We start from the raw sequence: 15,786 nt of genomic DNA, 5'->3' as shown, positions 1-15,786 counted from the left end.
CTTCCTGGTCCCACGTGTTCACCCCTCCATCCATCACTGACTTTCCCCATGGGTGGGTCTGGTAACACATAGGGTCACCATGCCCTTTTCTTGGTCCACTCTGGATTGAGAGTCAGGACGCCTTCATACCCCCCACTTAGGCCCCAGCAGCATCACCTGTGTTGAATCCTCATGTATCTCCAGGCTTCTGTTTCCCCATCTGTGAAGTGGGGATAATGATCCCTTCTCTCCAGAGTGCACAGGACAACCCCATAATCCTCAAAATAAATAAGGAAATAAGGATATTCACTGTGTACATTTTGTGGGTCCCAGAGCACCCTGTTATTGTTGGGAGTGCAGCTGGGGGGCTGGAATGCAGAGATGCATGGAGTCCTTGTGCCTCTTTATTGTTCTGTCTTATTTTTTCCCAGGGGGTGGGCCCTGGCAGCATCCTGAGCCCCATAACTCTCTCCAAAACTCTTTCCCCCCACTCTTCTTGTGCATCTGTCAGCGACGGGGGCAGGCCCTTGATTCCTTTGAGAGGGCTGAGCTGTTGAACAAGGCAACTCATGACCAGACCCCTACCACTGTTTATGGGGCAGTCCTGGAATCAAGGGGAGGTCCAAAGCCTGTTCTGGGACCCCCTGGACCAATGAGCAAGGGCTAGCCCTCCATCTTCTCCCTCTACCCATCAAGACCTCCCCACCCCAGCTCCAACCTGCCCAGAACTGTGATGCTTAGTTACCTGATGCCAGTCCAGGTTATGAGGTCCTTGATTTCCCTTCCTGTGCATAGAAGCCAGGGCACCAAGCGATCCCTAAAAGAGGGGCACGTAGAGGGGCTTGGAGCTCCTCAACAAAGATGCAAGGACACATCCTGGTGAGGGGGTATACAGGCACTCAGGCACTCCCCTTTCCTGGCCCTCCTGGCACTATTCTCCCTAGCAGCCCCTCACGCACCTGTCCACTCACCTCACTCACTCCACACACCCTGGTCCCTCTCCTCTCAGGCCTCACTGAACTGGTTTTAGATCTGTGTGGGAGATGGGGGTCTGGATCCCCTGTAACACCCACAGCTCCCAGGGATCCCCTGAACCTGGGGGTGACCTCACATCAGGTACAGCTCCAGAGGGGGAAGCCAGGGGAAGACCCTGTTCGCTTACACACCCCTTCCCTCTTTCTTTCAGTTCAGGAGGCCTGACTCCCTTTGAAGTCTTGGGGCCCTTTCATCTGCCGGGACCTCCCCTCCAGCCCCAGTGACCCCTTCCCTGGTGCCCTTTCCCACAGACTTTGACCTGGCTGGGAGGGGGTCTGGAGGGTCAGGGATAGGAGGAGGGGACCGCAGTTTGGAATGCTGGAGCCTGTGCTGGGCGGGCGTGTCAGACACCAGTGTCCTGGGGTCAGTGTGAGTCCTTCAAGGCCTGACCACCCTTCCATCCCCAGCCTGGCTTCTCCTTCCTCTTCTCCAGTTCCCCTGGGGAAGGAGGCAGTAAATGTGTGGTGAGGGGAGCTCCGTGGACACTGTAAAATTGGGCAACTGTCGTCACCCCGAGGCTGGGGCCAGGAGGAAGTGGAAGTTTAACAGGTGTCTAATTACATGTCCCGTTGGCCATCTTGCACCACTGTCAGCATAGGGAAGAGCTTGGGGAAGGGCTGGGTCATTCCTGGGTGAACCACTCTGTCACCCTGCTAATTAGGGCTCCTGGGACTCCTCCCCAAGGCGGGGACCAGGCCCCTCCCTCTCATAGTAATAACACTGGCTGCTCCCCAGCCGGGCCCTCACTGCACCTTCCTGCCACTCCGGGCAGCATTTGGGCCCTCAGTTACCCCTCCGTCTACTGGTCCCTACAACACCGCCGGGCCCATAGTCACCGGCCCCAGGGATCCCAGCCCAGGAGGAGGAAACGCTGAACCTAGAGACATGAGAGTCCGTGGAGCATTCCACCTTCTGCTTGTGTGCCTGAGCCCAGGTATGGGGCTGGGGAGGGGCAGGGGGGCCTGCATGACGCTGGATGGGCAGGAAAAGGGCAGCGAAGGGCTCACAGAGGAACCTGGAAGGTGGACTGAGATGCCTTCTCACCTTCGCCCTGCTGCTACCGGGGTTTGGATGTTGCCAAGGGGGCCTCTCCCCAGGAAAGCCCTGCACCTGAAGGTTTGGGGCATGTGTTCTTGGATCGTTCTTCATTGTGTCTGTGAACGTGTGGGGTTCATACATGTATGCACATGTTGTGAATGGGAGCATAGGGCTCGCCCTGAGTTACTGGGGGATCTGGGGGTGGGGTAGGAAGGGCAGGTGAGCAGCAGAGCTGGTTGGGGGCTGAGGAAGAGCCTGGGAAAGATTCCCTTTCCATTGGTCTCTGTGCTTCCAGCAGGAGGTCCTCTCCCCCAACTCTACTTGCCTTGAGAGGGCAGAGCCTCAGGCTGGTGGAGTGTGAGTGGGCCAGGGAGAGCCGGGGCCTGAGACTTTTGCTCAGGGCCCCTGTGCTGTGAGAGTTCCAGGGTAGCACCCACCCCCTCTACGATAAGCCTGGGAGGGTGGGGAGGGTAGCTCCCAGAGCCCCCTCCCTGGGGCACGTCTGGAGGGCAGGGCTCAGGATTGGACATCATGGCTGCCTGCCTCGGATGGGGCAAGCCCCAGCAAGGGCCCATCTGTGTGGGCATTGCTGGAAATGGCTCTGAGACCCTACTGGGGGTCTGGGTTCAGGCTAAAGGGGTCTGGGGGAGGAGCTCAGGAAGGGGGGAGCATTTTCAGCCTTGGTGTGAGAGTGTGAGTATGTGTGAATGACTGCATTTCTAGCAGGATGCCTGCAACACCCTCTCTGTCTGGCAAGAGCTGGCCGGGCAGAGCTCACTCAGGAACTGTGCTGTGGGAACCTGGGACATCTCTGTGTATAGTGTGTCTTAATGTCATAATGCACCAATACCCTCTGTGGGAGCCACCTTTTCTCTCCTCCCTTTTCTTCCCCTCCCTCATCTGAAGAGGGAGGGTTAGGAGCTCTGGAGGAAGATGAAAAATTCACAAAGGACTTACAAGCTTATAGTAGACATGACTATTGAGGTGTCTGCCCTCTTCCCTGGTGAGCCTGTTGTGATTTCCTTCCCTCCAAGTCTCTGCGCCCATCTCTCTCTCCCACTCTGGTCTTCTTCCCTCCCTCCAGCCTCTCTCTTCTCTCACATTCCCTGGAGGTACTTCCTCAGTGCCACAGCAAGAGGAATGAAAGTGAGACACCAGGGACGACTTCCCCAGGAGAGCGAGGGGTGCAGAAAGGCTGGAACCCTTGGCAGGAGGTTGAGAAAGCTTTTAGGGAGATGGAAAGGCTAGGGTGAGGCTCCCTGGCCTGGGACAAGGGCAGACACTCTGCCTAGTGCAGGGTGGAGGCACTCTCTTCCAGCCTGTCCTTCCTTCTCAAGCCCCCTTCCCGGAATACTTACCTTCCTGTCCTGCTGGCTCCCAGGGCATGGAGATCATTCTCTTGTTGTGGGTTGCTTTCCACAGTCCTTCCCCAGGGTGGGGCCTCTGCTCTCTGCTGAGTTCTGGCTCATTCCTGGTTTGCCTTGTGATAGCCCAGGACCTGGCAGATGGCATCAGGATCCTTATCTCAGGAGTGGGCTGGTGTTAGCTTGGCCTGGCGCTGGAGGAGGCATCACCAGGTCCCGTTAGAGCCCCAGCAGCTAGCCTGCCTGCTCTGGGTTACCCTGGAGCCTAGGGGGGTTAGGACATGGCTGACAGCCCAGCCAGGATTCCGAGGGGCAGGTTCAGTGAGGCCTGAGTTGTTAGGGGTGTTGAAAGTGTGCCTGCTGGCTCTCTAGAACCGGACTAAGCTTCTGCAGGTATGTTTGGTCTTGCATGAATACACATGTGGGGCTCTAACTGTGCACAGCGGCTGTGTCTTCTGGATTTATACGCACTTGTGTTTGTGGGTAGATGTGTGTCTGTATGGATCCGACAGTGTGTGTGTGTGAGCAGGTGGGACTGCATAGGTAGGTATCTGCATTTTGAAGGCTTATGAGAGTGTGTCTATGTGTTGATCTCTTTGGATGTGACAGTGTCCAACCGTGTGTGTGAGATGCTCTCTAAGTGTGAAGGCGGTCCCAGGAGAGAGCCAGAGAAGGGCAGAGCAGGATGAGTTGCTGAGACCAAGGGCTGGGGCTCCAAAGGACTTGCTGACTTTCACAGGAGAGTGAGCCAGGCTGGGTGAGGGGTCGGCAGAGGGAGGATTGCAGGAGGCTGGGAGGTGGCATGCTGCCAGCCCAGCCAGGGTTGGGGCCCTGGGCACACTTCCACCTTCATATTCCTCTCTAGATCCAACCGGTTGGGGCTAGCACTTGCCTAGGGATTCAGGTTAGGGAGGGAGAGATCAGTCCTGAGCTTCCAGATCCTGGCTCTTCATCCCAGGCTGACTCAGTGCGGCTGAGTCTGGCAGTAGCGGGAGGGGCCCCAACTGGAGCGAGCACGTGGGGGTGGCCACACGATCACGCAAGGGGAAGGACGCAAAGCGCACAATGCCACACGCCTCCACGTGAGGCTCACCAGTCCTACAGATGCATGTGGCCATGGTCCCAGCACCATCGTTCACTATCACACACAGACCCAGCTAGGCTCCCGGTCACAGTCACGCAGAGGCACGCACTATCACTCAGAGCACGTACACAGCCAGGCACTCACTGTCACACGGGCATACAGCCACAGACATACGCTGTCATACACAGACATACGGAGACATACGCATTCTTCTGCTCCTTGGGCTGGAAAGGCGCTCCAGGGGCCACGGTGTCCATCCTCCTCCCTCTAGACACGACCACCTCACTTGGCCCAGACAGAGGTGGCTTTTAACCAACGAGCCTCTTCCATCAGAGCATTTAACAACTCTATGTGCTCCATGTGCCTGTACACACACACACACACACACACACACACACACACATGCGCTGTCATGTAAATATATAAGCAGACACTCTACCTGGCCATGTGCATGACTCTCCCTACAGTACACATAAGCAGCCACAAACACTCGTAAACATACAATGGACATATGTGTATACACCCATACATGGATACACAATCATGCAAACATACAAGCATACTTTTTTTTTTTAAGATTTTTTTGATGTGGACAGTTTTTAAAGTCTTTATTGAATTTGTTACGGTATCACTCTGTTTTATGTTTTGGTTCCTTGGCCACGAGGCATGTGGGATCTCAGCTCCTCGACCAGGGATCAAACCCGAACCCAATGCATTGAAAGGCGAAGTCTTAACCACTGGACCACCAGCGAAGTCTGCCATACAAGCATTCTTAACAGCTATATATATATACGAACTGTATAGATGCAACCCTACACAATCATAGAATACAGACATTCTTACACAAGTCTGCATAGACATGCGTCTATCAATTCACGCACACACCTATGCACACACTCAGAGCAGCCCCTCCTCCTTGTGGAACCCCCACTGAGCCCTGGGTTGCCACTGGCAGGAATGGTGGAGGGAGGGGGGCTGAAGCTGACCACCCAAGCCCTGGTCCTGCTCCCCTTACCCCATCTGCCCTGCCTGTGCCCTAGCACTGGTGCCCGCTGTGCGGATCAGTGGGGATGAACAGGAAGTCCTGCAAGTGGCGGAAGGTGACAGCGTGAGACTGGGCTGCCCCTACATCCTGGACCCTGAGGACGATGGTCCTAATGCGCTGGACATCGAGTGGAAGCAGGTGAACCCAGATCCCTCACGTCAGAAGAAAGTGGTAGGTACTGGGCACAGGATTCCCCTTACTCTACGCTTCATGGTATCTACCTGTTGGGCAGCCAGCACCCTGAGGGGAAAAGCAGGTCAGATAAGAAAACCAAGGCCTTGAACTTCCCCCAAGACTTCTCAGAGAATGAGGGAACAGGAAGGAGCTTTGTAATCACCAATCAAGTCAGCCAGTCAGTCAGCTTCCTCCCACCGCACTCCAAAGGGAAGATGAGGCACTGTCCTGGCCCAGACAATATACTTCCAGCTCTGATGATAGTCTTTGATTTTGAGTACCAGCCAGCTGCTCTGTGTGCCAGCAGCTTTATACACCTCATCCCATTTAATCCTCAAATGCCCCTGGAAGGTAGATGTCAGGCAGATAGTGCTTGATCTTATCTGATCTCACACATTCTGGTAAAAGTCAGTGGATCAGGCATCATCGTTCCCATTTTTCAGCTGAGAAAGCTGAGTCTCAGAAAAGTTCAGTGCGTTGCCCAAGACAGCCAAACCACAAGGCCTTCCTTGGCTCTCCCTGTCTCACCATCTCTGTTTTCTTCTCTTCACAGTTCCTTAGTTACCAGGACAAGAGGGTCAACCATGGCGAACTCCCCGATTTGCAGAAGAGGGCCCACTTTGCAGCCCCAGATCCCAGCCAGTACGATGCCTCCATCAACCTCGCGAACCTGCAGATATCCGACACAGCTACCTATGAGTGCCGGGTGAAGAAGACCACCGTTGCCACCCGGACGGTCATCATCACTGTCCTAAGTATGACCAGACTCCTCTGAGCTCCTCTTCCCCAGACTTCAGAGCCAAAGGCAGCTTGGCCACCCTGAGCCTGGCTCTGCCTCTTGGCTGGACCCTGGCTCACAACTGCCCCCTTCTCTGCAGCACGGCCTCTGGTGCCCACGTGCTGGTTTGAGGGCGACATGGTATGTGGCAGAAATGTGGTGCTGAAGTGCTTTGTCAATGGGGGCAGCCTGCCTCTCACCTACCAGTGGGGCAAGATCAGCATGCTCACCAACTCCTACAGTGCTGGTTCCTACCAGTCCCAGAACGGCGTAGACTCTAAGGTCACCTCCAACATGTCCTACAGCATCGTAACTCAAGGTGAGGGGACCCGGGGAGAGGGGAAGATTGGGACGCTGGGTCCCGCTGGGGCTTCCCTGGTTCATCAGTGGCACCAAGTCAAACATAAAACCCCTGTGGGAGACCCCTCCTCTGAGCCTGTTCCAGAAGCTGCTATTGAGGGAAGAGGAGGCAAAAGGGGAGAGCCAGTTGAAAGCAGTATGGTTAATTTGGAAAGAGCATGGTCTGAGATAGAGCTGGGCTTGAATCCTGGCTGGACCATGACTGGCTACAAGATTCGGGCAAGTGGCTTCACCTCTCTGTGCCTTAGTTTCATTCTACAGTATATGAAAAGGGAATGATAATGTCTATCTTCCAGGGGTGTGTACGGATTAAATGGATGAGGTGTATAAAGCTTCTGGCACAGGCAGAAGCTGCCTAGTACTCACAATCAAAGACTATCAGAGCTGGAAGAGACCTTAGACTTCCTCTGGTGTAACCCTGTCCTCGCTGTACAAATGAGGAGACCAAGGCTCAGGGAGGGGACATATTTCCCTAAGGTCACAGAGTGAATTCATGGTTTCTCTCCTGTTGCTGGGAAAGGGCCCCTTCCTTGCCTCTCTGTTTCAGCAGGGAGAAGGTGACTCACCTGGAGAGTGGGGTGGACCTGTGTGTGTGCATACACCCTTCCCTCCTTCCATGCCCCACCCTGCAGTGGTCTAGGCTGGGGTGAAGCTCTCAGAGACCAGGCCCCTCGGCCTCACCATAGCCCTCTGATGCTCTTTCAGTTTCAGACATGCACAATCATGAGCTGGTGTTGAAGAACATCTCCCCAAAGGATAATGGGCTGTATCAGTGCACAGTGGCCAACCGTGTAGGCTACACCGTATGTATGGTGATAATGAAGGTCTCAGGTGGGTACAGGGGCAGTGGCCCTGGAGGCCCCGTGGCTGGGAGGGTTGGACTGGAGGAACTTGTGCTGTATACTGGAGCCTCAGCTGGCTCTGCCTTCCCACTGCCATCAGTGCATAGCTCTGCCAGGGGCGGCTGGGAAGCCCTGGGAGAAACATGCAAACATAAGGGGTTAACTTGCATCTCCCCATATATTCCTCCCTGTGTGTCCAGGGGCCCTGAGATCCCCTGGGTCCCCCATCCTCTTTCCCACAGACACCCTGGCCCTGCAACTCCTGGTTAGCCAGGCATCTGCCAGGCTGCAGAAAGCCTGGCTGATCTTTATTTCTCTCCCCAGGACGCTGGACCATAGGCATGATCATTGGCGTAGTGCTGGGCTCTTTACTCTTGCTGGGCTGCCTGATATTGGGCATCTGGTGGCTCCTCCGCTGCTGCTGCAGGGGGCCCCGCGGTGCCTTCTGCCACCGTGGCAAGGCCCGCAGAGAGGCCTGCTGCGACTTGCCTAATGATATCAGGTAAAATCTGATGCAATGCTGCTGTGCTGCCGGGGGCTGGCGCCCTGCCCCTTCTCACCCCTGCCTGCCACCGGCTGGCTGGGACCCCCACCCCAACCCTGCCTGCCATCGCCATGGAGTGCTGGGACCCCAGCATGTTGACCGGCCACTCGTTGTATGGCTTTTCTCTCTCCCCCTTCCCATGTCCAGTCTTCACTTCTGCTTCCCTGCCCTCCATCTCCCTCCCGTCTTTGCACCTGTCTGTCTGTCTTGTCTAGACTGTAAGCTCCTGCAGGGTAGGGCCTGTATGTATTTTCTCACTTTTCCCCTGTACTGCACCGGTGAGAACTCTTGGACATGCTTACTTAAGAAGAGTTAATTAATATAAATAATAGCGCTAATAACTTATATTAGAAACAAACTGGAAATAAAAATAGAACAAGACTAGCAGTGCTAATGATTGCAATGCCCTGGGTATGGAGGAAAAGAGGGGGAAGATTAAGAGGCAGGTGAGAAGAGAGAGAGACAGAGACAGAGAGACAGAGAGAGAGAGAGACAGAGAGAGAGACAGAGGGCAAGGTCAAGGTTAGTTAAGGAAAGGACAGGGAAAGCAGCTCCTTCTGGATCTCCAAGGTGCCCTCTCTATCCGAGCCGGTGGCCTGCGAAAAGATCAGAAGGGGAGCGGAGGGCGCCCAGATGGGGCTGCCTGCCTACCGTGGGCTGTCCGGACACGTGTGGACAAGCCCTGTCTGGAGGGTGGGGATGGTGCCCCCGGGAGTGCTGCGGGGTCGTTGGCCCAGGAAGAGGCAGAGAAAAGAGTAGGTCGAGGCTGAGGTTGAGAGGCGAGGGGAGGCGGAGGGAGGCGCGGGAGAGGAGAGGTTGCCAAGAGCCCCCGGCTCTGCCCAGGCAGTGCCCACGCCGCGCGGCGGAGGAGCCCGCTCACCTGCGCGCCTGCTGTTTTCCACAGAGAGGACGACGTGGCTCCCGGGTGCAAGGCCAAAGGGCACGGCAGCAGCGTTACCCACTTCCTGGGGTTCCCGATGCAGAAGATCAGGCGCTCCCTGAGCCTCAAGCACGCGCCTCCTCACTGCGAAGGCCCCGAGGACTCGGCCATGTCTTCCAGCGCCGCCGCCGCCGCTCTAGACTGCAAAGCGGACCAGTCTCGGGTCTACGTCAAGGTCAAGGGTGCAGAGCCAGCCGACTGCGCCGCCGAGGGGCCGCTGCCGCGCAAGGACGGCCTCCTGGTGTGAGCGCGCGGCGCCCGGCTCCTGCCCGGCCAGGAGGAGGGTGCGGGCTCTTGCCGGCAGCTGGGGACTCGCTCGGGCCGGCGCCGACCTCGCCTGCCCCGGGCCGCCCGGCGGCAGGGGGCCTGGAAGAGTTTCCCTCCGGAGCTGAGTTGGGCGGCTGCGCCTCCTCCCCTAAAGTGGGAGGGGGCGGGGAAGGGAAGAGAGGCCATCTCGGCCCTCTCCGCATCCCCGGGGTCCTGAGGCTCGGGCAGAGGGAGGGAGGAGGAAGTGTCCGAGAGCGCTGGAGGCCGGAGGCCAGGTGTCCCCAGCCAAGGCAGAGAGCCCCGGGGGCCGGGTGGGTGGGGGTCTGGACTGAATTGTGCGTGTGAGGTCTGAGCTCCGAGGCGGCAGTGTTAGCACAATAAAGAAAATGTAAGACTCGAGACTGAGGTGACTGTGGTTCCACGGAGGGTTGGGCATGAGGTCAGGGTGGTGGGCCCTGCTCAGGGATGGGGTGGGGTGGGGCGTTCCTCCCTCTCTCGTGCCGCATCATTTCTGCACCATTTCCCTCCTCCCCCTCCTTAGATCGGGAACAGTTAGAGCTGGAAGGGGCTGTCTAATCCGATCCCTTCCCTATGCAGATGGGGAAACTGAGACTCCTCAGGCTTGATTTTAAATCCAGAATCCCACTTTTCTCTTTTATTCCAGAAATCAAAAGAAAGGAAACAAGGTACTGGCAGGGAGGACCTCTCTGAATATTCCCTGACCATTCTCAGCATCCTCCTTCCTTCTCCCCTTACCTACCAAATCTTGACTTCCTTATCTCTCCCAGATGTATGCCATCCTTCTCAAAAACCAGGAAGGGTTTCAGAGTCATACTCTGGGGGTAGAAAGACCAAATTCATCTAAGCTAGTCCCCTTTTTAATGGAAGGGGGATTGACATTTATTGGGCGCCCTCTGAATGCCAGGTGCTTTCCCATATTTTGTCTAATTTAATCCTTACTTTAATCCTATGAGGTGCAGTATCCATTATATAGATGAAGAAACTGAGGCTCAGAGGATCTAGTTATCTTAACCAAGGCCACAAATGTAATAACAGGTTTTGATCCAGGCATGTTTGACTCTGGGACATCAGGCTCTTTCTTTGACATTTGAATTCCTTCTACTGCATTCCTGACAAAAGATATTTTCTTGACAAAAGACCTCTTCTTGAATACCTGCAGTGGCATCTCACTACCTCCCAAAGCAGTCCATTTGGCCTCTGACGGTCAGAGATATATCCATATTTCTCCTATTCAACCCAGTTTGGGACCCCACATAGTTTTTATCCCTTGGTCCAAGTTCTACTCTTACGGAGTCCTAAGCATCACATTTCCAATTCAGCTGCCTCTAGTGGACCAAGTGGCTGTACTCCATACAGTATGACTGCAACAGGCACACAAATGGACCGATGCCTAGTCTAGGGGTTGAGGGTCTTCTGAAGAGCATAGTACTTGAAGGTCACTCTGTTCTACCTGCCTCTGCCCAGCCACCTGCCTGTTGAGAGCCCAGGCACTTCCTTTTCTTTTTGCCTCTTCTTCTCTTGAGGAGAAGCTGGGCTTCCTAATTCTTTCTGCTTCTACCCAGTGGCCATGTGAAGTGTGGGGTATGGATGGACCTCAGAGTTTGTTGACAGAGGAAGCCCCGAAACCCTGCTTGGTTGTACATAACTAGGAAGCCCTTCTGGTTGGCTTGGGTATTTGCAAAAGGGTGATGGCATCTCTGGGTCTGCCTTGATAGAGCTTGGGAAGAGAAAGTAGAGATGATGGTGGGACAGAGGGAGCCAGGAACAAATGTCTTGGAGTGAGGGTGGGGAGGTGGGGATTATTGAGGATGGATGGGGATACAGCAGGTAAAGGGATTAAGCAGTGAGGGGAACAGAACTGCAGGAACTATCCATCCCCTCATTTATTTGGAAACATTTATGAGCACCTATAGGATGATTTGTTCATAAATAGTTAGAGCTTCAAGCAGGGCGCTGGGCCTGGCACGCTTTTGCCCTAAGGCAGGGGATTGAATAGGGTGACTTGGGGAGGGCTCTCCCAGTCTGAGGAGCCTCCAGCTCAGCTTCCTGCAAGGAGGTGAGGGACAGAGTCAGTCAGCTGTACAGGTTGTGTTGAATTACATCATCTTCCCCATTCTAGCAACCAGGGATCTGGGCTCAGACTTAGCCTTCCTTTGAAAGGTGAGAACAGCGAGGCTCTGGCAAGAAAAGCTCATTAAAGAGCAGTAAGAGATTTTAGAGAGACTCTGCAAACAACTTTTGGCAGGGTGACTCAACAGGGAAGCCAGGGGAGTTCCCAAATCCCTAAATAAATTATCACTGCACTCATCACCTCTGGGTGAGGAGGGAGGGAAGTTTCTGCTTCTAAGGTTTTGCTTCAGGGACACCTTGACCTTTTTTCATTTCTCCTGCGTGAAACCTTGTCAGTGTTAGAGGAGAACATTTCTGGTGGTAAATGTTTACCAGTGGCTTTGGGAGCGCGGTTGAGGGTATAGGGGGCTGGGAAGCCCTGATGTGTATCATGTGCTATTTCCCTGAAGAAAATTCTCCTATCATGGCTGCTTTCAGGCTACCAGCGTGATGTCCTGGCGTGGAGTTGTGAGAAATGTGCAGTATCACAGCATCCCTGCCGAAGTAAATAACCTCAAGAACTGAGACAATCATGAACTATAGAAACTAATTAGGAAGGGATGAATTTTGAGTACTTATCTCCTGTGTCTCAGTAGAATTCACTTAATTGTAAATTGATATAGTTTAAATTTTAATAATGGCTGCATTAAATGATTGGCTTGCAAAACTTAGGCAGACCACGTCCCCAGGCAGGCAGAAGGCTGTGTACACAAATGTTGCTTCTTGGGGCTTCCCTAGTGGCGCGGTGGTTAAGAATCCACCTACCAATGCAGGGGACGTGGGTTCGAGCCCTGGTCAGGGAAGATCCCACATGCCGCAGAGCAACTAAGTCCGTGCACCACAATTACTGAGCCTGCGTTCTAGAGCCCACGAGCCACAACTACCGAGCCCACATGCTACAACTACTGAAGCCCGCACGCCTAGAGCCCGTGCTCTGCAACGCGAGAAGGCACTGCAATGAGAAGCCTGCACACTGCAACGAAGAGTAGCCCCCGCTCGCTGCAACTAGAGAAAGCCTGCGCGCAGCAGCGAAGACCCGACACAGCCAAAAGTAAATAAATAAATAGAGAGGGAATCTTAAGTTCAGTCTTGATTTTTCTCATTTTTCCGGAGAGACACAGACAGCACCAAGTCAGTTGTCTTCATCCCACTTCCTAGTTCTGCCTTTTTGTGTCCCAGCCTTGCGGAAACTGAATTCTAGTTCCTCTGGTGGATGAAAACTTATTCAGATAATTTATATGTCCTTGGTAACCATCAGAAACCTAACTTGGCATCCATAGAATTTCCGTGAATGGGTCTCCCAGGGCACCCAACCCTGGAAAATCTACTCAAGGGACATTCTGAGTCCTTCCTGACTCAGTTCCTTCTCTAATCCTCTTGCTTAGGTTTTAGGAAGTAATTCTGTAGTCATCTTCTCTTAAACCCGAAATTCTCAAGAGCATGACTGTATGGAATCCCAGTGATTTTTCTTCTGTGCTCCTAGTAGAATAACTATCCTTGCTGCCCTGTTACATTTCAGTTACTCTAGGCCCAGTCACATTGTGTGACTCTGGGGAGGGATTAATTTTTTCTTTTTTTCCATGCTTCGCTGGAAACAAAGGAGTTTTGAGAATTCATTACCCAGTCACAACTTAGGCAGCAACCTGTCTGGAGGTTTAGCCCTGTAGCCTCTGCTCCAAGGGAGCCTCAGGTGAGTCTCTGGAGTTTACGCTCTTTGTCCATCCAGCCCACATGGAGGAATCATTTCATTTATTTCTGGTGTATGGAAACAAAATTGTTTCCATTCAGTTCCTTGCAGTTAGATTAGGAAAAACATGGCAAAGGGAAAGAATGTTGAGAGATGTGGAACTGTACAGGCAGGGAGATGGAGGCTGCTTTGGAGAATCTGGAAAAGCATGGGCATGGTCTTTGTGCCTGCCAGTGAGGAGAGGACAAGATAGTCTTCTACTACCCTTCTGTGGCCATTGCCCTCAGCAACCTTCCCAGGTGTATTTTATTTTATTTATTTCTTTTAATTTAAATTTTTATTAATTTATTTTTTCCAGTTATATTATAGAAGGACAGCAGGATGGGACACTGTTAAGGAGGAGACTGAAGCCCTTGACAAAGGTAGCACATTGAGCAGAGGAGGATAGGGTGAAGCTTTCGAGCTCATTTTTATAGTGGCTGAGTTTGAGGTGATGGTGGGCCCATGCTGGGTGTCTTGGGGATAAAAGAAGGAAAAGAGGGAGGAAGAAAACTTGTACTAAATATTTGTGATTTAGGCATGCCCACATATGCAAAGGAAAAGTCCTCAGTTTTGGATTCAGACAAACCTAGATTCCTCGTTATTATTAAGCTCCCAAAGCCTTAATTTCTTCATCTTTAAAATGGAATAGTAATAGGGCTATTTTGTGTGACGTGCTTATTACAGAGCCTGGTACATAGTAGGGGCTCTGCAAATGGTTGATCCCAAGTCCCTAGTCTTCAATGTAATTTCATCTCCCAGAGGAGGGCAGGCCTGGAGGCAGAGATCTAACCACACATGGGTGGCGGGTGGAGGCTGAGGCAGTGTGAGTTCCAAGGCAGGGAGGGAGTGAGGAGAATGAAGCCTTGGGATTGAATCTGGAGATGGCTCACCATCTAGGGGATGAGTCAAGCAGCCCAGGAAGCAGCAAGTAGAAAAGTAGGAGAACCAGGCCTTGCTTCTGAATCCTGGGAGCCACGTGCATGTATTAATATTGATGACAATCCTCCTTAGTAACAGTGACACTAATAAAAACAGGAAACACCTGAAACACAAGCACAGCAGGGTCCGGAGCCAGGCCTGAGGATGAGCTGTGAGAATTCTCAAGGCCCCTCCTTGGACCAGGGTGTGCCCTCTGTGCCCTTTCCCATCTATCTGCCTGCTTGCAGTTCCTGGGGCTCAGGCCACATCCACTGCCCACTGGGCCCAGTGCCCGCTGCAGCACCCCATGGAGCACTGACCCGACAGCCCCTCCAGCAGGGTCTCCACACAGCTCTCCCAAAGCTGAGGAGAGACCCTCCCAGCTGAGGGCACAGAGATTTTCTTCAACATTTTTGGGAGAATCAGTTCCACCTTGGAACTGAGCTCCTTCAGTGACGACAGGCCCCACTTGCTGCCTATCAGGCCCCACACACACCCCTGGTCAGGGCACCCTCCCTTCTTCTGCCTGGCTGCCACCTGCAGCCTGTGGCGCCTCCCCTTCCTGCCCTGACCCGCCTGAGCTTGCTCATCTCCTTGGCTACGCAGTTGCTGGGATTCAATTCAGCTCCCAACCCCGACTCCAGCCCCAGCCCCGAGCAGGACTCAGCCCCTTGGTCAAGGTTGTTTTCCTTGCCTGTAACTCTCTCTCTCTCTTCTCCTCTCACATCCTCTTTCTCACCCAGCATCCGTTCTTCAGAAAGGTGGCCTGGCCATATCCTGTTTTACGATTGCAGTCTCTACCCTGCTCCTAGATAAAGGGAAGTGGTGTTTACTTGGCGATCTTTGCCCTGTCCTGGGAATGTTCTGTCATCCTCTTATATCTGTCAAACTAGGCTTCCACTGAGGGCAGGTCTGTGTCACCTCACCTCTTTTCTCAACATCTACTCCCTTCAAGAGTTCAGAATCTCTTCATGAGCTGACCTTCCCTAAACTTAGTGTGATGGATAAAGATTGGACTAAATACTCCTCTCCTAACTTAGGGTGACAATAGCCAATGTACATGTGAAAACTGCCCTCACTGAAAGGGCCTTGCAGCCAATAAGCAGAGTCATGTAAGACCTGGGAAAGCTCCCACTGATGCTCCAGGCCTCCCTGGACTGGGGCAAATGGACACTCCAGGCATGGCTCTACTGAGCAGGTCAATGTGCCCCTGTTCCTTTGACTAACAGGCTCCTTAGGAAGCTCTTTCCTGTACAGCATGAAGGCTTTCCATTCAGTATATTAAGGACTTGTGGAAATACCATCTTCTGATCACTGCCATTAAAAAACTGAGCAACAGGTTCTTGGGCAGGAGCCTAATCTGCTATGATAACATTGTTCCTGTGGGGAAATCGGATTCCTTCCTTTCAATACCCATCAGCCTTTCCGGGAATGGAGCACTCAGTCGGAAAAAGTGAGGAATGAGGATGGGAATCATCTCCTACCTGGCCCCACACCTTTCTATCTCTCCATCCATCTAAAATCGATATGCCCAAGGACCTCTGTGTAGTCCTGAATGG

General features: G+C 53.4%; 1 protein-coding gene across 2 annotated transcripts; it reads left to right on the top strand.

Moving 5' to 3' along the window:
* Positions 1–1,807: 1,807 nt before the first annotated feature.
* Positions 1,808–9,849, top strand: VSIG8 (V-set and immunoglobulin domain containing 8). 2 transcript variants are annotated; one of them, XM_079728446.1, is made up of 7 exons: positions 1,808–1,948; positions 5,541–5,716; positions 6,273–6,474; positions 6,598–6,816; positions 7,569–7,688; positions 8,024–8,201; positions 9,148–9,849. In XM_079728446.1, exons 1-7 carry the CDS (start codon positions 1,900–1,902, stop codon positions 9,428–9,430), a joined length of 1,227 nt encoding a protein of 408 aa, XP_079584572.1. In that variant the 5' UTR covers positions 1,808–1,899; the 3' UTR covers positions 9,431–9,849. The 2 variants fall into 2 exon arrangements, with proteins under 2 accessions (XP_079584572.1, XP_079584571.1); XM_079728445.1 differs by having other exon boundaries at positions 1,809–1,948; positions 7,563–7,688.
* Positions 9,850–15,786: the final 5,937 nt, after the last annotated feature.

This window comes from Hyperoodon ampullatus, assembly GCF_949752795.1.
Source record: "Hyperoodon ampullatus genome assembly, chromosome: 2".
Classification (NCBI taxonomy): Eukaryota; Metazoa; Chordata; class Mammalia; order Artiodactyla; family Ziphiidae; genus Hyperoodon; species Hyperoodon ampullatus.
The sequence above is the reverse complement of the archived record's forward strand: the minus strand, read 5'-3'. Positions and strand labels throughout refer to the sequence as shown.